The sequence below is a fragment of the Hyperolius riggenbachi genome, chromosome 10 (genome assembly GCF_040937935.1).
Source record: "Hyperolius riggenbachi isolate aHypRig1 chromosome 10, aHypRig1.pri, whole genome shotgun sequence".
NCBI classification, from domain to species: domain Eukaryota; kingdom Metazoa; phylum Chordata; class Amphibia; order Anura; family Hyperoliidae; genus Hyperolius; species Hyperolius riggenbachi.
The window spans coordinates 48,891,059-48,913,220 of record NC_090655.1 but is presented as its reverse complement, the minus strand read 5'-3'; the positions used below and the strand labels follow the sequence as shown (position 1 = coordinate 48,913,220).

The 22,162-nt window shown below is 46.7% G+C and overlaps 2 protein-coding genes across 3 annotated transcripts in view; one reads left to right on the top strand and one right to left on the bottom strand.

Moving 5' to 3' along the window:
- Positions 1 to 22,162, top strand: part of LTBR (lymphotoxin beta receptor) — a 390,915-nt gene that overhangs the window by 45,738 nt on the left and 323,015 nt on the right. The window lies entirely within an intron of this gene.
- Positions 1 to 22,162, bottom strand: part of TNFRSF1A (TNF receptor superfamily member 1A) — a 42,951-nt gene that overhangs the window by 17,665 nt on the left and 3,124 nt on the right. The window contains exons 2-3 of the mRNA XM_068258496.1: positions 3,133 to 3,313; positions 1,657 to 1,785 (exon numbers count right to left, since the gene is read on the bottom strand). Of these exons, the coding sequence (XP_068114597.1) occupies positions 1,657 to 1,785; positions 3,133 to 3,313 (310 nt within the window). The remainder of the gene's footprint in view (positions 1 to 1,656; positions 1,786 to 3,132; positions 3,314 to 22,162) is intronic.

Genomic DNA, 22,162 nt, shown 5'->3' with positions numbered 1-22,162 from the left:
AGGATCAGGTAGACTACACTAGGGAGGGTTACAATCTAAGGGGAGAGGAGATGGACACACTAGGTAGGGCTGTAGAATAAATATTCAGTAGAAAGTTAAAGGGACTCCGAGCAGTGCAGAAACTATGGAAAGATGCATATCATTTTAAAGCGCTCTTTCTCCTCTTTCCAATGATATATAAACCGCCGCCCTACGCCTTTTAGTTTTCGCTATTTTCGTGGTTGAAAGAAAGAAAGAGAGCTTTAAAATGATATCCATCTTTCCATAGTTACTTGTATTACACAGGACGACACTTTCCCCAGTGTCAGCAGCTCCATTCAGCAGAATGAAGCTGCTGATTTTAGGAAAAAGTCGCCCTGTGTAACTATGTAACTATGGAAAGATGGATATCATTTTAAAGCTCTCTTTCTCCTCTTTCTGGCGACACCTAAATCGTCGCCCTACGCCTTTTAGTTTTCTCTATTTTCGCGATTGAAATCGCGGCCGTGGCAATTTCAATCACGAAAATAGCGAAAACTAAAAGGCGTAGGGCGGCGGTTTATATATCATTGGAAAGAGGAGAAAGAGCACTTTAAAATGATATGCATCTTTCCATAGTTTCTGCACTGCTCGGAGTCCCTTTAAGGTTGTTGGAGGACCAGATGGGACAACCTGGTATGAATGTAGGTAAGGCAGGTTTTGTGCACAGATTTATAGGCCAGGCACAGAATCTTGAAACCTATCCTGAATTGGATTGGGGAGCTGGTACAGTAATTTACAGAGGGGGGGGGGGGGGGGGCGGGGTGCAGAATGGTGAGAAGAGTGGGTGAGTCTGGAAGCCGCGTTCATAACTTATTGGGGGGGGGGGGGGGGGGGGAGAGTACATTTGAAATCGGCGCCGATAGACTTGGGCGCAGGATACAGCAGTATATGGCTGATCCTGCTTCTGCACAAGTCCGGGCCGATTGAATTACTATTCCCCCTCCAGGCCGCCATGGATAGTGGGGGAATGAAATAATTCGGCTTCCAGCGGTTGCTGGAGGCCGAATTATTATGTTTTTAAGCAACCTCGGCTCCATCTTCTGACGGAGCTGACGTTACTCACTGAGCGATTCCATAGGAGTGATTCCTATTGAAGTCTATGGAGGGGTCGGCTGCGCCCAAATCTAGCAGCGCTGAAAAGCACTGCTCCGTGGGGGGGGGGAGGGGGGGGGGCAATGCATTTCCAGGGGAGGCAAGACAGAAGGGAGCAGCAGTAATCAAGGTGGGAGACGACGAGGGCATGGTTGAGCAGCTTGGTATTATCTGGGGTCAGAAAGGGGCGGATCTTGGAGATATTACGGAGCAGGAAATTGCTGCCTCTGGTGATGTTTTGAATATGGGGATGAAGGAAAGGGCAGAGTCCAAGGTGATGCCCAGGCAACTGGCCTGGGAGGAAGGGCAAATGGTTGCGCCTGTCGATTGTGAGGTGTAAAGCTGGGAGGAGTGCAGCAGCTTGGGGTGGAAAGATCAGGAGCTCGGTTTTGTATAGATTAAGCTTTAGGAACCTAGCTGACATCCAGGAGGAAATAGTTGAGAGGCATGAGGAGACCTTTTCTATGGTGGTGGAGGAGAGATCAGGGGTATGGAGGTACATCTGAGTGCCGTCAATGTTGACGTGAGCAGAGTTGTACTTACGTGTCAGGCAGCTGCTGCACCCTTCGCAGCGTTTGGCCCCATTTGGCTTGTCAGTGAACCTGTTAGTCTCACAGGGCTCACAGACTGAGATCTGGCCCTCTTCCTTACAGTCTTCCTTCACCCTATAACCTGGATGACATGAGGAAATAAAACACTTACATTAAAAAGAGGGACTTTAGTGAAAATAACGTAATTACTTATTTTTTCCAGTATTCATGTATACATTTTTTTTAGTTAGTGATTGCCCGTTGTAAAACATTTCCCTTACATCTTCTCTCCCTGATTTACATTCTGAAGAGTGTAAATATTGCCTGGTCTCCCAGAATGCTCCAGGAGGAGAATTCTGCATAGATAAATAGCCTAGGCTAATCATCTTTGCATCAAGAGTGAAAAAAGCAAGCGCTCTGAAATTAAGCATCATTTGGCTGGCAGGCGGCTGCAGGGAATGACGTCTCAGCCAATTTAGGGGTCACATATCACAGAGATATCACTTCCAAATATTGCAATAAGTGGCTGGAGGGTTGTCCTGCTGCAACTCTCAGCAGGAAGTACAATAATGGTCCTCTGAGCAGTATTGTATATAACCCAGCTATTGCAATATGTGTGTGCTTTACGTAATGATAATAATAATAAAATATACCATCAATCATGTGAAACACACATACACACAGAGAGTGGTAAACCTAGCAGGTGAAGTAGTCCTGTGAGGAAACTGAACACTATTAAGCTGGGAGTACACCATGAGATTTGTTGGCAGATAGATGGTTTGATAGATAATTTCCGACATGTTTGATTTTATTTTCGATCATTTTTCTAATTGATTTCTCATAGAATTGAATGTAAATCGATTGGTAAAACGATTGGAAAATCGATCGGACGGTAAATCTGCTGAAAAATCTCATCATGTATTCCCAGCATTAGGTAATGATTTTAGTGATAAGCAGTGCTGGTGTATTGAGGATTTAGATAATCAGCTCACTGTGGGCATCTGTAATCAAATCAAATCAAAGATAGCTTTATTGGCATGACCAAGATTCATACAGGCATTGCCAAAGCAGGGGGGGTGGGAGGGGACATAGATGGGGTGGGGTAGGGTTACAGAGGGTTTGCAGTTCGAGGACATTTTTAGATTTACAGCTCCTCTCAGCCTGAGGCATGCTGTACATAGTGTGCAGCGATTTTTACTGTAGATTCCTCTCCTCCCAGTAGAACATAGTTTTCTCTCATCCTCTAATGTGTGAAAGTCTGGAAATAGTTCCATCCATTTCTTAAAGAAGGTTTCCCTGGTTGCAGTATGTTTGGGGCAGTGCAGCAGGAGGTGATTCTCGTCCTCGAGGGTCTTCTGCTCACGGTGTTGGCATAGTCTATTCTCCCTGGGTTTGTAATCTGTAAACTCTTTCTGCTGGGTTATAGGTTAGATGGGGCGTTACAGGGTAGGCTATGTGCTTCTGAGCAGTGGTCTTGTGGCTTACTTACCCGCATGGCACTTGATACAGCAGTAGTTTTTCCATTTTGGCCGATATTGATTCTCTTCACAGCGTAGTGTGTCATTCCTGGCTCTTTTCTGCCTGTGACTGACACCTTCGGCCAGCAGAGTGCTCTGTAGGGGGACACTGAGCGCTTGGTATACACTGGGGAGCACCCACAAAACGGAGATCTGAAAGACAACCAAGAATACCGCAGTGGTGAAAATTCGCATAAGCCATCTGTGTCCATCACAAGCACAGAACATCTTTTTTCTTGAAAACTGCAGTTCTACTCAAATCTGATTGCATGACAGAGTCTCCCATTTACAATACTTTGCATCTTAGTCAGCCCATGTCTTCGTCTGCGCCCAACACTGTGGTGCATCTGCAAAGGCCAAACAAACCGTGGCATCGGGCAGTGTAGCACTATGGTTGGTAGGGTAGGGAGGGAGATGTCAGTGGATGGCTGTACACCAGTGAGATGTCAGTGGATGGCTGTGCACCCGGGCGATGTCAGTGGATGACTGTGCACCCGGGGGATGTCAGTGGATGGCTGTGCACCAAGGAGGTGTCAGTGGATGGCTGTACACCAGTGAGATGTCAGTGGATGGCTGTACCCCAGTGAGATGTCAGTGGATGGCTGTGCACCCGGGCGATGTCAGTGGATGGCTGTGCACCCGGGCGATGTCAGTGGATGGCTGTGCACCAAGGAGATGTCAGTGGATGACTGTACACCAGTGAGATGTCAGTGGATGGCTGTGCACCTGGGCGATGTCAGTGGATGGATGTGTACCAAGGAGGTGTCAGTGGATGGCTGTACCCCAGTGAGATGTCAGTGGATGGCTGTACCCCAGTGAGATATCAGTGGATGGCTGTACACCAGTGAGATGTCAGTGGATGGCTGTACCCCAGTGAGATGTCAGTGGATGGCTGTACACCAGTGAGATGTCAGTGGATGACTGTGCACCCGGGCGATGTCAGTGGATGACTGTGCACCCGGGCGATGTCAGTGGATGGCTGTGCACCAAGGAGGTGTCAGTGGATGGCTGTACACCAGTGAGATGTCAGTGGATGGCTGTACCCCAGTGAGATGTCAGTGGATGGCTGTACACCAGTGAGATGTCAGTGGATGGCTGTGCACCCGGGCGATGTCAGTGGATGGCTGTGCACCAAGGAGATGTCAGTGGATGGCTGTGCACCAAGGAGATGTCAGTGGATGGCTGTACACCAGTGAGATGTCAGTGGATGGCTGTACCCCAGTGAGATGTCAGTGGATGGCTGTACACCAGTGAGAAGTCAGTGGATGGCTGTGCACCCGGGCGATGTCAGTGGATGGATGTGCACCAAGGAGGTGTCAGTGGATGGCTGTGCACCAAGGAGATATCAGTAGATGGCTGTGTACCAGGGAGATGTCAGTGGATGGCTGTGTACCAGGGAGATGTCAGTGGATGTCTGTGCACCAAGGAGAGGTCAGTGGATGTCTGTGCACCAAGGAGAGGTCAGTGGATGGCTGTGCACCAAGGAGAGGTCAGTGGATGGCTGTGCACCCGGGCGATGTCAGTGGATGGATGTGCTCCAAGGAGGTGTCAGTGGATGGCTGTGCACCAAGGAGATATCAGTAGATGGCTGTGCACCAAGGAGATGTCAGTGGATGGCTGTGTACCAGAGAGATGTCAGTGAATAGCTATGGACCAAGTCAGTGGATGGTTGTGCACCTGGAAGATGTCAGTGGATAGCTGTGCACCCAGGAGATGTCAGTGGGTGGCTGTGCACCAAGGAGATGTCAGTGGATGGCTGTGCACCAAAGAGATGTCAGTGGATGGCTGTGCACCAAGGAGATGTCAGTGGATAGCTGTGCACCAGTGAGATGTCAGTGGATGGCTGTGTACCAGGGAGATGCCAGTGGATGGCTGTGTACCAGGGAGATGCCAGTGAATAGCTGTACACCTGGCAGTAGTCAGTGGATGGCTGTGTACCAGGCTGTGTACCAGGGAGATGCCAGTGGATAGCTGTGCACTTGGGAATGTCAGGAAGTGTTAGCAAAAAATATATATTGTAGAGTATTTTTAGCACGTGTTGCTATGGAAGCACTTGATCATCATGTAGATCAAGTTAAGCAGGAAATGGTGTGTAAATGGGAAATTATTATTTTGATTGCTGTTAGGGTGTGTAATCACTGCACTGCCTTGTTCTTTTGTAGAACTCTGACACATCATGCAAAACTTTACTGTCCTGGCTGCAGAAAAGCTGACAATACAGAGAATTGTAAATTTTGTTCTCCTCCAGGCCGCTGCCCCGGTCCCTCTGTAAATTTGTGTTCACGCTCCTCGCGTCTCTCATGTACGAGCTGCTCAGGCACAGCCTTACTCTCGCAGAGTGTACATGCATGGAGAGGCGTGCAGCAACAATAACGTATCAGACAAGCTCATGTCATAAACTTTCCAAGGGTCTGCTTGTAGCTATGGTGGGGCAAGGAGGACACTGGAAGCCTCTGGACTATCCAGAGGCTTACCTCTACCTAGGTAAATATTTAACATTTATTCGGACTGCTTTGGGTACACTTTAAAGTATAAAAGATATAACCACTGGAGAGCTACAGCACCCATATTCGTCCAATGTATGATCAGAGGTCTAAGTGACATAAAGTCTATTGATCAATGCAAAACGACCCAGATTACGCCATCCTGCCATTCAGTCATCTCACTTTTAGATTGATTTGCATGATGGGGTTACGTGGGTCTTAAAGAGAACCTAAACTGAGAAGGATATGGATACCAGTTGCCTGAATATCCTACTGATCCCGTCTCTCTAATATCTTTTGCCACAGCCCCTCAACAAGCATGCAGATCAGATGCTCTGACTGAAGTCAGACTGGATTAGCTGCACGCTTGTTTCGTGTGTGTTATTCAGCCACTATTGCAGCCAAAGAGATCAGCAGGATGCCAGGCAACTGGTATTGTTTAAAAGGAAACATCCATATCCCTCTCAGTTAAGGTTCCCTTTAAAGAGAACCTGAACTGAAAATAAAAAGTCAAAATAACTATACACAGGCCATACTTACCTCCTGTGTAGTCTACTCCTCAATCGCTTTCTCCTCTCCTGTGTCCCATTTGTACACTGTGATCAATGGAATTCTCTGTCCTTCATTTTAAAAATGACCATTACCCCATAGCAGCTTCCTGGTCAACACACTGTTAAACTATAATATCACCCACTTGAGCCATAGGGAAACATGGACATTACCTTGCACATTCAGTTGTAACTGACAGCTGCTGATATATAACTGACAGCAACTGGTATATTTCAGTTCTTACAAAATACTGTCAGAACTGGAAGGGATCATTGTAAGAAGAAAACTGTGAGCTACTGAGAGGAACTGGCGGTGAGGTTAGCATGCAATATTTATTTGCAGCTACGTCATGTCTTTATTTTAAATAATTTTACTCACTTCAGGTTCCCTTTAAAAGTTTCCAAAGATCACTAGAGTCAGTTACATATGGCCCTGGCTATGCATTGCCCATGTACAGGTGCCGAGACACACACTAGATATCGTTATCCAGTGCTTATTTCCTTTATAGTTTATCTCTGCCAGGGCTTAGATTTCATTTAGTGTACTGGGTAAAGGCTCTGCCTTTGACATAGAAGACCAGGATTCAAATCCTAACGGCTAGAGTCAGTACCTATTCAGTAAGAAATCCTTGGGCAAGATTTCCTAACACAGCAGGATGGCCCCTTGAACGCACCCTTAGTGGCTGCAGCTCTTGAGCGCTTTGAGTCCAACAGAAGAAAAGCGCTATACAAATGTTCAGATTATTATTGTTATTTACTGTGCCGCACGCTCCCATTGCTGCAGCCCGCTTTCTCTGCTGTTGGATTGACAGCAGAGCTCCGTGAGCCGGTCAGGAGTAGATTTCATTGGCTCCTGACCCTCTGATTACTGTGATTGACTCACAGTGATCACAGGGTAAGGAGCCAATCAAATCAGCTCCAGACCAGCTCATGGAGCTCTGCTGTCATACTGGCAGCAGAGCAAGTGGGCTGCAGAGACGGGAGAGCGGCGTGTCCGTCCAGCGTGTCATGTCTGTGACGTTGGCGAGCCCCACTTTTTAAGACCCCGAACAAGCATGCAGCAGGTCGGGGGTTTCTGTCAATATTGTCAGAACTGACAAGATTAGCTGCATGTTTATTTCTGGTGTAATTCAGACAATACTGTAGCCATATAGACTAGCAGGATAGCCAGGAAACTGGTATTGTTTAAAAAGAAATTTATATGGCAGCCTCTATATCCCTCTCACTACAGTCATTCTTTAACCTCCTTGCCGTTCTAAAAAATCCGGCAAGGAGGCAGCGCCGCACTTTAAAAATTTTTTTTTTTTTTATTAAATCATGTAGCGAGCCCAGGGCTCGCTACATGATAGCCGCTGAGCCGCGGCATCCCCCCACCCACTCCGATCGCCTTCGGCGCTCAGAGTATGCAGGAAATCCCATTGAGAACGGGATTTCCTGCAGGGCTTCCCCGGTCGCCATGGCGACCGGGCGGGATGACGTCACCGACGTCATGGACGTCGTGACGTCAGAGGGAATCCCGATCTGCCCCTTAGCGCTGCCTGGTACTGATTGGCCAGGCTGCGCAGGGGTCTGGGGCGGGGGCGGCTCGGCGCGGCGGGTAGCGGCGAATCGGCGGCGAGCGACGGCGATCGTGTACTACACGCAGCTAGCAAAGTGCTAGCTGCGTGTAGGAAAAAAAAATTATGCAAATCGGCCCAGCGGGGCCTGAGAAATCGTCCTGCGCAGGTTACCCCGAACTGTGTTCGGGATAACCGGCAAGGAGGTTAAAGTAATCCGAGCCGTAGCTCGGGATTAAAATGGCATACATTAAAGTTAAATAGTTTTATACATACCTGGGGCTTCCTCCAGCTCCCATGCGCACGGATTGCTTCCACGCCGCCATCCTCCGCTGCCTGCAGCTCCAGTACCGGGTCCCGTAACTTCCTCCAGTCGCGGCTGCCGGAGAGATACATAGAGGGCCCACTTCTCTTGCACAGACTGGCTGCGACTAGAGGAAGTTGCGCAGATCATCAGGAAGAGCTGCGCAATGGGGTATTGTTGAGCACGGCTCCTCTCCCCGTCGGGGCTGCGCAGCTCTTCCTGATGCAGGAACCCGCCCATGCACCACGGAGCCCACTACTCCAGCTTTCTGTGCATGCACGTAGGGTTGCAACGGTATGAAATTCCACGGTATGATAACCGCCCCAAAAAAATTCCACCATATTGCGATATTATACAATTATTTGGATCCAGGCAGAGGAACCGGCAGTACCATGGAAGAGCTGCGCGGCATTGTCGCTAATCTTCCGCGGGGCTGCGCCAAGCGACGGGGAACAACCACAGGAAAGGAAGCCTCAGTAGGATCCAGATAAGTATTTAATGTGTATCCGAGCTTCGGCACAGGTACTTTTTAAGGGGCCAGAGACTTCTGGTACACAAGTGGTTAAGGAGAGATGGATGTTAGCAAGTTAAGTGTTAATGTTAGTCTGTGTGTTCACTTTGTGTGAGTGGTGGAATCACTTCCTTGTATACTGCACTCACCCTTTTGAAAAAGAGTTTACCCTGAAACATGTTATGTGTAATCACTCTGTAATAAACACAAGTCTGGAAAGTCACTTTAGGAGAGACACTTCCGCTCATGCTTTGAGTAAGGGTTGGTGTGGTGTATTAAATGTAGTCTGAAGCGTAATTAATAAAAACCAAACAAACAGATACCCACCTAAGGAGGGGGAAGACTTTGGGTCCTATAGATCCTTCCCGTTTCCCTCCTTGTCCCGTCGTTTTTCTGCAGGTTCCACCATTAGCAGTCTCTGAACGATTGGTCAGAGTCTGCTCTCTTCCACTGCGGGAGGCTTTGAAAGTCTTTGGGAGCACTCGAGCTCCTGAAGACGGGCCGCTCTGAACTGTGTGTGCATGCACGAGCGCAGTACAGAGCCCCCATCTTCGGGGGCACTCTGGCTCCCAAAGACTTCGGAAGCCTCCTGAGGTGGGAAATTTAAACAGAGGAGCCTGCGGGACAACAAGGAGATTAGGAGAGGAATGGGAAGGCTCTATGGGACCCAGAGCCTTCCCTCTCCTTAGGTAAGTATCTGTTTTTTATTTTTATTACGCTACGGCCACCACTTCTTCAGTCTAATGCCATCGGGCTGAAGGTTTCGGGCCATCTCCATGAGAACTACAAGGCATACGAACTCTTTCTTCCTCTCTGCTGTGAACCTCTTGAACTCTCTCCATGCCCTGCCACTCCAGTCCCCCCCACAGCTGGAACAAGCATGCAGCCAGTGGAGACAAACCTGAAACAGGCAAACCGCAAGAGAAATCACACCTGGAACAGGCATGCAGCCAGTGGAGTCACATCTGAAACAAGCATACAGTCAATAGAATTGCACCTGGAAGAAGTACGCAGTCAATGGAGTGCCACCTGAAACGTGTACACAGGCAGTGGGAAACACCAGGAAAAGTTTGGAAAGTCACCATTGGAAGGCTTCCTTTATCACATGCGCTTCATGGTGTGGTGCACCCACTAAATAGACATTAGGGCTGCTGATGAGAGCTACTTCTTGTAGTGTAGTGTGGTAGACTGCGCAGCCTCCTCCCCTCCCAGGTGCCTGCTCTATATAGATTAACAATAGGTGGCAAATATATATTCCTTCATGTAGTGTATACCATACCATGAAGAATTGTTCATGCCTTTTGGTCAGCTCTGTATTAGACTCTGCTGCTGCAGCAGACGTTGTGTCCACGCCGGAGGAACAGTTACTGTGCAGCAGTAAGTAGTGGATGTAGATGACAGAAATGGCAGCAGAAGTCTCTAAGCAGAATGAGAACAGCCACTAATAATTACCCCCGGGTGGCTGTGAGGAGTATGGGGTGCACAGTGCTAACAAAAAGTCAGTAAAGTGTTGAACTGTAGTGAAAATAACCTAATGAATACAATTGCTCCCCCCCCCCCAATATCCATGTAAAAATTATTCAATCAGCATTTGCTTACTGTAAAATCTTTCCTCAACCTGATTTATACTCACAGGGGGCGACATCCTGGCTGGTGGCATGTGCATCTCTGCAGAATGTTTGTTTACTAAGAGCTCTGAAACCAGTATAAATAATACCTGGTCTCCCACAGTGCTCTGAGAGGAGAATTCCGCATAGCTAAACAGCCTAGGCTAATTATCATTGTGAGGGTGGGGCTACATACCAATATATAGCAATATACAGTATAGCTAGAGGAAGTGTTTCTGATGTTGAAACCAGGATAATTACCATAAAAGTGGGTATCCTGTATAATTGACCGCATTCAACTATACATCACTACAGGGCCTCTCTTGACCACAGGTTTACACCCCCCTAGTGACCAGGCGATTATTTACAATTCAGCACTGCGCGGCTTTAACGGTTTATTGCGCAGTCATACAACTTACCAACCAAATTAATCTTACCCTCTTTTCTTGCCACCAACAGAGCTTTCTGTTGGTGGGATCTGATTGCTGCTGCGTTTTTTTTTTATTAAAAAAAAGTTTTTTAATGCACTCAGTTTCCCCTTCCCCGAAATCCACCATTACTATCACCTCTCATAAGCATCAGCCTATGAGAGGGATTAGATTGCAGTGTTCTCCCAAGAATTTTTTTCCAGCCAGGTGGCATGAAATAGTAGCCGGGTGGGGCGATATGAAAAAATGCAGGGCTGGTGCTTCTGTGCACAACTCTGCTTATAACCTAGGAGGAGATGAGCCGATGACAGCCGGGTGGTCATCAAAAACTAGCTGAGTGGAGCACCCGGCTAAAAGAGCCTAGGGAGAACACTGTATTGTGAGCCACTCCAGGGGACAGCTAAGTGACAAAACTGTCCCCTGTACAGCATTGCATTAGATCGCAGCGCTGTACAAATGAAAAAAATCAGTTTTTTCTTTTCCCAACAGCCTGCCAGCTCTGATCGCGGCTGGCAGGCTTCACTTCATAACTCAGCGGGGAATGCGCCCGCTGATCCCCGCCTACAGGACCTGACGCCAATTGGCTTTAGGCTAGTCCTGTAACTGCCACTCTCCCACCACCAATCGGCATTAGGTGGTTGAGAGGGAGTTAAGTTAACTTCAGTTCTGATGTTGCAGCCCCTGTCAGCTACTGCCTTTGGCCAAAGAAAATCTTTAACACTATGGATCTAAAGTCCAGCTGCCTGTTCTTCAACTGTTGACACACAACACACTTATTTCTGCAAATTCCCCAGTCACAGCATAGGCTGTTGTGTCCGCCATCAAGACACTGCCCTCAGAGCAGCCAGACCAAACTAGAGTAAAGGGCAGGAGGCCTTTCCCTGTCCTGCTGTCATCGTTAAAGGATACCTGAAGTGACATGTGACATGATGAGATAGACATGTGTATATACATTGCCTAGCACACAAATAATTATGCTGGTTCCTTTTTTTCTTTCTCTGCCTGAAAGAGTTAAATATCAGGTATGTAAGTGGCTGCTCAGTCCTGACTCAGACAGGAAGTGACTACAGTGTGACCCTCACTGATAAGAAATTCCAACTATAAAACAGTTTCCTAGCAGAAAATGGCTTCTGAGAGCAAGAAAGAGATAAAAAGGGGAATTTCTTATCAGTGAGGGTCACACTGTAGTCACTTCCCGTCTAAGTCAGGACTGAGTCAGCCACTTGCATACCTGATATTTAACTCTTTCAGGCAGAGAAAGAAAAAAAGGAACACAGCAAAGTTATTAGTGTGCTAGGTACTATACATACACATGTCTATCTCATCATGTCACATGTCACTTTAGGTATCTTTTAACGATGACAGCAGGACAGGGAAAGGCCTCCTGCCCTTTTCTCTAGTTTGGTCTGGCTGCTCTGAGGGCCGTGTCTTGATGGAGGACTCAACAGCCTATGCTGTGACTGGGGAATGTGCAAGAACCCCCCCCCCCCGCTGCTACTGTACGCTATCCCACCACAATGCAGGGGTTTCTTGAGATCGAAAACTTATTTGAAGGGTCCTCCAGGGTAAGAAGGTTGAGAAAGGCTGCTGTATAGGATCCAGAGCCTTCCCTCTTCACAGGTAAGTATCAGCCTTTTCTTTTTTTCAAATCGCTACAGATTTGCTTTAAAAGATTCATGAGGCAACTAAAAGAAGATCAGATTTACTTATCTCTGTCTTTCTCCAGCCCCTAGAAGCCTCGTCCTTTGCCGCAGCCTCTCTCAGCCAGTGTCCTGGGGTCCCCACTGCAGCGGCCCCCGACCAGGTCAGCGGCTGTTATGGAGTGGACCCCAGAATACTGGCTGAGAGTGGAGTTGCGGCGAGGGACACAGAGACTTCTAGGGGCTGGTGGAAGCCAGAGGTAAGTAAATCTGATCTTTTATTTTGCCTCATGTATCCTTTAATACATAAACACATAATACAGTAAACAGTACAATGCACACACATAATTCATACATATAATATATAATACAACAAACACAAACAAATTCAATAGGTAGTAATACAGGGAACCGTACAATACACTCATACCATACACACATGTAACACACAGAGTACAATACTCACCTACAATATATACATAATACAAAACACACATAACACACATATAATACAATACACACAAAACACAGTACAGTATTGTTGCATTTCCTGCAGTAAGCACAAGGTATGCAATGAAGCGAGGAGGGACAGGGCACACAGGTTTTCCCGACCTGCTCTAGAGAAACGACATCTCATTGGCTGCCTGAGGCACCACTCCCACTTTCCTTGATCCCTTCGTCTCCTGGCTAGTCGGCATGATATTGTGCAACCTGTATGACTTCACTGAAAACTTCCCAGCAAAAGGCTATTTCTGTACAGATTGCTCCAGGCAAGAGAGTACACCTCATACCCACTGTACTGGTATTACAGAAATAATCCCTGTACACATTACAGGCGACACACATTACTTTACATTACAGGCACAGGATTTGGGCCTGTAGCTGAAATAAAGCCAATATCACACATCACAAAAATACACCTGATGTATTGAGATTCTCCTGGGCTGGAGCTCACTAGAGAACAGGAATGACTTGGGTTTGTTATACAGTATAGTAAAGGGAACCCAAGGTGAGAAACATATGGAGATTTACTTATTTATTTCCATTTAAAAAATGCTCATTGCTTGGCAGTTGAGAGGATTGCAACCCTTGCTTGAGTCGTATCAAATAATAGTGGGGGCTGCTGAAACTCAATTGCTGGGATGAGTGATTTAAATCTTTGTCAGATTTGTCCACCATTACCAGTACACTGCACTTGGTAGGGAGGAAGCGCCCCAAAGCATATGGTGATATATGGTCAGGAACAACCGTACTTGAAAATAGGCTTACTGTAAGGCCTGACAGATCTCTCCTCTTCCTTCAGCCTCTATACCCCAATCTAACTCCACAGTATTCGCACTATGTGAAGTGCCCCCCGCTTGAACAGGAGACTAGTCATGTCTACCTGACTATGGTTGCACCCAGGTCTTATTGCGCAAGGTATAGAGACTGAGGCCGGGAAGATGGGAGTACTACCAGATCCCACTAAGCAAGACAAATGTGGTTAGGTAATTTTAGGCAACAGTGCGGGGTGCATTTGTGGAAGGGACTGAACAGGTCACAGCAGGAGTAGTAGACTAGAGACGGGGAGCAAGACTGCAGCTCTGAGCTTCCGATAACTGCCGCAATAAACAAGACACAATGGTTTCTCAGAGCAACCACAGCGCTGAACATCTGTTGTCCGACACACTGAATAAGACAAGGACAGACCAGAAGTAATGTTTGCCACACTAATCGCTGCCCCAGCGATAGCAAGCATCCACACGAACAAGACAAAACATGAAGGAGGGTAACTAATAGCAACTACAATACTTACACTACATAATATAGACATATGGCAATGGTAGAGATTAGATTGTGAGCTCCTTTGAGGGACAGTTAGTGACAAGATATATATATATATATATTTATATATATATATATATATACAGATATATATATATATATATATAGATATATATATATATATATATACATTGTACAGCGCTGCATAATATGTCGGCGCTATTTAAATACTAAATAATAATAACTGCTGCTATAGTCACATCCACAGAATCAGGACTAGAAGGAGCACTAGCCAATCACTATCACAGTGATGGCTATGTCCAGACTAGCAGGACTGAAGGACTTTGCAGCTAAACCCAGTAGGAACAGCAACTGTTCACAAGGAAGCAAGACAAGGCAAATCACAATTGAGACAAGAGACCCAGCAAGCAGCTATGGCAAAACTGAAAGCTGTGACGGGCAAAGTGTCAATGCAGGAATGCAGGAAGAGGCTTTTATATGGACATCACTCAATGAGAGCAGCCATGCAAATTCCAACATAGCTGAATTGTAATCATTCAATCCTGTGCTAGTGTTATTGGAGGCTGCAGGCTGATTGCAGATGGATATGACCCCCCCCCCCTCCCCACCGCTGCCCTCTTCCTGCCTGCTCTCCCCTTCAGCATGGCGGCCCCAACACCCACGGCAAGGACTGGGGATGTTTCTCCATTTCTCTCAAAACGGAGAGGAAAAAAAAATTGTTTACAAAAACTGATCCGTTCTGCAGGGGACAAGTGTGGACCTAGCCTTATTCATAATTTAATTGAGCTTGCCCCTTCCTCTGTGAAGTACGGTAAGCCTATATATTTTCTTGGTTGTTCCTGATATTATCACCTTATAATTTGGTGTTCCCCCTCCCTATCTGGTATATCTTGACTCAGCCCCCAAAATCATTGGATGGGTGGAACTGGTCTTGCAACCCAATTTTGTAAGTACTCTACACTTTATCATTGTCTGTTTGACCCTTTTCCAAAATATATTGCACTAGTAGGGGCTCCTGGTGTACCTGTTGCCCTATTAATTTTTCCTCTGGAAGGTCTCTGGACCTCCATTGGTCACCACACTCCCTACTATACTGCACTCACCGCTTTAGAGTTTAGAGCCCAAACTAAAAATACCAGAGCTGTCAGAACTGAATCCACTCGCATGGACATCGTCCAAGGAGATGCCTAAAGTGCTTTCAATATTGAGATGGGCTTCCATTAATGGATTCTGACGGTGTTCCAATGTTCAAGGGTCGCAACCAGTTCTACAACCTTGTGCCTCTACAACGTTGTTTTTTTTTTACTGTTCTGTTTTTGTGCAGAAACTAGGAAAGCAATGGCATCTTGCCAGCCACCATCCAAGGTTCCACACCTGGCAAGTCTGCATTTAGCTATGTAGATGTGACCTGGATACATACCTGAAGACCTTACAGAGAGGCCAGTCACCAGCTGCCCAGGACAAACATTACTAGAGCAAGACTAGCATCCACTTCTGTTACGTGGGATGAATTTAATGCATAACTACACAGCTGAGATGAACAGGCTGAGACACTCCTCTGCATGCCATACCCACTGAAGGGCATGTGAATGTTTTCACAATCTTCTCTCCCCCGGGCAGTGATGATTTCACCTGGGTGTGCCAGAGTCAGACACCATAGGTGTGCCTCTGCCAGAGGGGCTGACTTTTGGATGGGTATCCAGGTGTGTCCCCACACTGCCTTGCTATGTATCCAGGCACACAGAGCCCTCTGCATCCTCTCCTCTATCCCAGTTAGGTGCAGTAATGTCCCTCCGGATGGTTCGCCAGTGCAGGATAATTGCGGGGCAGTGACAAGGCTGAAACATGATTCCTTCATCAGCTTGGCTGTAGAACCCGCACACATCTTGCTACTTAATTATTCTTATACTATGGATAGTATACTGGTTAATTGCTCTGCCTCTGATACAGGAGACCAGGGTTGTAATATCGGCTCTTCCTGTTCAGTAAGGAGATCTTGGGGAAGACTCCCTAACGCTGCCACTGACTACTGAGCGCGCCTTAGTGGCTGCAGCTCAAACACTTTGAGTCTGCCACTGGAAAAGTGCATATAAATGTTCTCTTTAGTGTCTTGAGTCTTAAGCTGTGTACAGACCAAAATATATAATCGTGTAAAATGACGATGAAAGATTGTTCCACAAGCTATCTTTCAATATGTCCGTCTGAAATGACATTAAAGAGAACCCGAGGCGGCATAAAAAAAAAAAAAAAATACTACCCGCTCCACACCACCTCCCCAATCCATCTGTGCCGCTCCACGCTGCTCTCTGTGTACCCGTTCACCCTCTGCAGCCGGTTCTTCCTCTGAACACCGGCAGAAGAATCCAAGATCGCTGCAACCCGGAGGAGGCGAGGAGCGAGAAGGCGGGGGAGCGAAGTGATTGACGGCTGGCAGAGATAAAGGAGGCTAGCGACAATCAGATTTCAGGGGGGATAGCAGAGACCAGGGGGACTAACAGTGGCACCAGAAGGACACACAGGCATGTCATTGGGCAGAGTGTAATGTAAACTCAATCCGCCTTGGGTACTCTTTAAAGACTACAAACGATAAACTAAGCGATTGGAGCGATGCAGGATGTAGGCGAAGTGTCGTAGACTTCGTGGGTGCATCGTTTAATACATTGTTTGCAGTTGTGTACTCACTGCTGACTATGAACGATTACATGCTGATCTGTCACGCCCAAGCATTGTGGTGGATCTTTCATTTTAGCCATCGTTTGTTTCATGATCTTTTGAACTACATCTGACGGATCCATCGTTCACTTTGAACGATCTTTGCTTCCTGTGTGTACTAGCCTTTAGGAGAGAGGACGTTATCAGGGATAGAGCTACACTTTTTGCCTGCCAAGGCCAAATTTTGTGCCACCCACTTTTATGTTCAGATGTTCAGCAGTCCTTTCATGTATAGCAACCCCCCTGCTCAGCAGTTTCCCCATGTACTGTATACCCCTTGCCATGTGGCTCTTTTCCCCACTGTGCAGCATCCCCCTCTCATCTGGCATGAAACCTCCATCAGTTGCAGACCCTTCTACCATGTACACTAGTCCCCTTTCTTTTATGTCCAGCTCATCCCCATTGATTTTGGGTGCAGCAGTCATCCTCGTCTGTGGGCATCCTCTTTTCAGCCTTACTTACATTTTGCAGCCTAATCTTGCATGTACAGCTGCCCTCCTCTTATCAGTCCCATCTCTCTCACCGCATGCAGGGAGGCGGGGAGCATGACCAGGGAGAGAGAGCTTCCCAATAGCAGCTCTGGAAACCCTGCAGGAATGCCCCTAGCAGGTGTTTTGAACAGGGAATCCCTCTCCTCTATTTACCCTCCGAGATAGCAACAAACATTGTCGCTATTCTCGGGCGGGGGGTGGGGGGGGGTGGGCATAGCAAGGCAGTGTGGGGACACAGGCATGTCATGAGGCGGAGAACATGCCTTTGTGTACCATCTGCGCCACAAGGACCCACCTTGTATTCTCTTTAACCTCCCTGGCGGTAAGCCCGACACAGTGTCAGGCTAGCTGCTGGAGAGGATCACATGGCCCCCTGAGGATTTTTTAAAATAAAAATAGTTTTAAATGTTTAAGCTAGCACTTCGCTAGCTAAATATTCCCCCCAAGTGCCTCCGCTTTCCTCCCCCGATCCCCGCAATTATACGTACCCCCCTCCCCCCAGGGATCCCGCGATGGCGCAGCCTCCCAATCAGCTCCAGGCTTCGCTATGGGGAGGATCGGGACTGCGCATGACATCATGTCCGATCGTTGCCATAGCGGCAACTGAAGCTAAGCAGTGAAGCTGCGGCTCTCGCGGGATTGCGGACGGGTAAATATTACCTGCAGCGATCAGGGGGGGATCAGAGGGGTGCCGGAGGACTTGGGGGGCATATTTAGCTAGCGAAGTGCTAGCTTAAACATTTAAAACTATTTCAAATTTTATTTTAAAAAATTCTCCCGCGGACATCTGAAACTGCGTCCCGCCAGGGAGGTTAAAAGCCGGTTTCCACTGGGGTGCCACATCCGTTTCTGATTGGGACGTGGCACCTGTGCTTTTGTGAATCTGCAGCCGAATCTCTTCGCCATGCTATCCACAGCTATGGGGATTTGGATGCGCGTTGCAAAAAATTAGCATCATTCATTATTTTATTTTTTGTTCTTACATGTGATTCGGATGCAGCCTATTGTTTTCAAAATGGCTGCGATTCACGACTAGTGGAAATAGGCCCTGGAGCCAACTGAAGTGATTTCGACAGCATTTTGGGATCGCCGACAATCGCCGGTGATCCCCAAACTGGGCTATGCCACTGAAAGTAGATGCAGGTGAACCCACTGAAGCGATTGCGATTTGGCCAAATCACAGTGCCTGCACCATTTTCCTAACGATCGCGATTCAATGTTGAGTATAGGACTGCTGCAAAATCGCTTTTAAATTGCTGTACATAGCGATGTTTACTGCGATTTTGCAGTCCTTGTACTACCCAGAAACCACCAGCTTGCCCAAAACCCCTTGCGGACCAATCAGACTGTAAATCCTTAATCACAATTTTGCAAATGCTAGCAAGAAAATAAAATGGGTACGCTGCTGAAATTGCCAAAGGCTAGCTCACACTGGGAGCGCAAACCGCAATTGCAATTTTACAGCACAAAATTTCACGCTTTTACCACAATTTGCGGTTCCTGTTCAAAAGAATGAGAATCATAACGCAATCACTCCCAATGTTGCATGCCGTGAGTGCAGTTTATGAAAATCGCAAACGCTGCAGTGAGAATGATCCCATAGGGATACATTAGGGCTCATTTCCATGCAGGGCTCTGCGCATCACTCCCGGCAGGGGCGGGGCTTGCGTTCCCATTCATCCTACTGAATGGGATCGCAGGCTGAAGCGCCCCGAAATGCAGCAAACCATGCACAGCCACGCATGAATGGAAACTGCAGACTGTGCAGCCTATGCACTGTCTGCTGTCCTTTAGATTGCATTTTCATATGCGCACATGAAAGCGCGCTGTATGGAAACGAGCCCTTAACCACTTCGGTACCAGCAGCCTCTGCCCCCTTAAGGACCAGAGGCTGCTGGTACGCTAAAACGCTGCATACCGACGAATCGCCGCAATAATCCGTCGCTCCTGCCGGACACGCCTCTCTGTCCCCGCCGCAGGCTGCTCTCTCTGCCATCTCTATGATGGCAGAGCGCAATGCGCCGGTCAGGAGCTGCTTTTATTGGCTCCTGACCCTGTCACTCAATGTAAGCCAATGGGATTGGCTTACATGAATGACAGGGCCAAGAGCCAATGAAAACGGCTCCTGCCTGGCTCACAGTGCTCTGCTGTCATAGAGGCGGCAGGGCAGCACATTGCAGCGGGGGCAGAGGGGCGGGAGCGGGTGCGCGGTGAATGGGACGTAGAGTTTACGTCCGGTCAGAACCGCAGTGCCACCCGCCCGACGTAGATTTGTACTGCGTCGGTCCCTAAGAAGTTGTCAGTGCTGTGCCTATCGTTGGTAAGAGTGAGCCAGCCCTGAGTTATTGCAACTGCAATCAGCTATCTATAGTGGGCCCCAGGCCTAATAACTCCTCTATATAGATACTAAAATATATACTAAAATGTTACAGGAACCCCCCCTCCCAGCTGTAGAGTAAATTCCTCATTTGTGATTGCTGAGCAGGCATTCTGGGACAGAGCTCTCCACAACAGGGACAGGAATGTGAGCTTAGTGCTAGCTCACAGTTCATGTTCTGTGCAGCTTCCCGTAACAGATTTCCTAATCCAGGAAATGCACGCTTCTTCTGCAATAGCTTGTGTAACCCGCAGAGCAGCTCACAGACCGTCAACCTCAAAGCCCAACCCAGCATCTTCTACACCAGAAGCACACAATATACACTTTATCAGATTATATGTTGTCTCCTCTCTCCAACCTGCTTCTCTGGCTGAAGTTCAGTGTTTCTCAACATTTTACTACCTTGTGAAAGGAGCCACTGCTTTCAAAGTGCCTCCTAAATTGGTTAATATTATATCAAGTGCCCCAATATGGGATTAATCAGCACCCAAATGACCAGGATGTCAGCCACATCACAGCTTGACTTGTGTCTTCACTAGTATGGGATTTTTAAGAATTTAAAGGACAAATCCGAGCATAAGAATGTTGTGGCCTTCCCGGTTTTCATATTCGACGGGAGGATTCCGTCAAATATGAAAATGAGTGGAGACCGGTAACGGAAGAAACCAGGGCTGTGGAGTTGGAGTCGAGGAGTCGGAGTCGGGGCAATTTTGGGCACCGGAGTCGGAGTTGGAGTCGTGGTTTCAGAAACTGAGGAGTCGGGAGTCGGAGTCGAATGATTTTTCTACAAAATCCACAACCCTGTTAAGTATTAGACTAAGGAGTCGGAGTCGAGGAGTCGGAGTCTGAGCAATTTTGGGTAGTCGGAGTTGGAGTCGTGGTTTCAGAAACTGAGGAGTCAGAGTTGGAGTCGGAAGATTTTTGTACCGACTCCACAGCCCTGGAAGAAACCCCGAAGGCAACCAGGCGTGCCAGGCCACTTCTGCAATGCAATCTTGCACACCATGACCCATATGCAATTCCATTTTTCACCTGAGTTTTCTTTTAGGTGATATTTTCACAACTTGAATATAAAATGCTTTTTAAACCATCAGCAAACAAACACTTAAAATAATTTTGACAGTAATGGTTCACCTACTTTTTATTTTTTTTAATTGCAAAGTGCTTAAAACTTATTTTAAATCTTCTCTCTTCTTTCTCTATCTCTGTACCTTCCTTCTATTCTAGCAATTTTTTCTAACTCTTTTTATTTAGCTGCATAAGCCATTTGAAGAAAGCCTATTCGAGATAAATCATAACGTAACAAGTACAAATAGGCTACAGAAAACTCGAATGGGCCGATTCACAGTATAAGGAAATCAATAGTTTATATAAAAACTAGAATTAGCATAAATAGCTTAATAAGTTCATATGATTACAGCTTATGTTAGAAAAAGCATCTAACTGTATCTATAACATGTTATGAGAATTGACAAATGTTTGTAATATGACATATTGGAAAAATAAAAATTTTAAATACAAAAAAAAAAACCTTATTTTAAATCGAAGATTAAAAATGATCTCCTAGGAGAAAACTCAGGAGGAAAAGTGATTGCATATGGCCCCATGGGCTTTATTTAAAAGATTTAAGCCCAGTTCAGGGGTACTGTAAAGAGGAACTGTAGTGAAAAAGCATAATGAATAAAATTGCTTATTGTTTACAATATTAATTTATAGCTCATTTAGTCAGTGTTTGCCCATTGTAAAATCTTTCTCTCCCTGATTTACATTCTGACATTTATCACTGGTGGTGACCTCTTTAGTTTAGCCAGGTGATCTGTTCGGAATGTTTGTTAGGGGGAGTTCTATGCACAGAGGGAGATACTGCTTGCTTGGCAGTTAGAAACAGTTGTTTCCCACAATGCAGCAAAGTTCACAGAGAGGAAAGTGACAGGACCTTGGTCATGACATCACACTGTGGGAGGGGTTTCACTACAATATCAGCCATACAGACTCCCCTGATGATTTGAGAAATGGTAAAGGTTTTTCGTGGGAAAGGGGGTATCAGCTACTGATTGGGATGAAGTTCTGCTGAACAATGGCGAACCTGTAAAAGCTTCCCAAGTATTCTATAACACTTTTAAATGTTTAAAGATGCTCACTCCTTTTTCAATATATGTGATTTTTTTTTTTTGCTTTCAAAGTTGTTTATTTAAATAATGGGGGAAAAAAACATCAAGACAACTAAGGTATTATTTGTCTGAACAATGAGCAGTTTTTCCTGACAGTAAATTGTGTTAGATAAAGGTATTCAGATAAAACAAAATCAAAATATATTCACTCTATGCTATAGAGAAGAAATAGTATGAAGATGTGTACACACGTACTACTAAAGAGAACGACGGGTCCGTCAGACCCTCCCGCTGGGCGGTCGTTCTCCCAACAGTAGTGCGTGTGTACAGTCTATCTGCAGACTGATAAGGCTGTTTCTGAACGATCCGCTGAGCGGGAGGGTCTGACGGACCCATCGTTCTCTTTAGTAGTGCGTGTGTACGCACCTTAAGATAAGTGCCAAGAGATA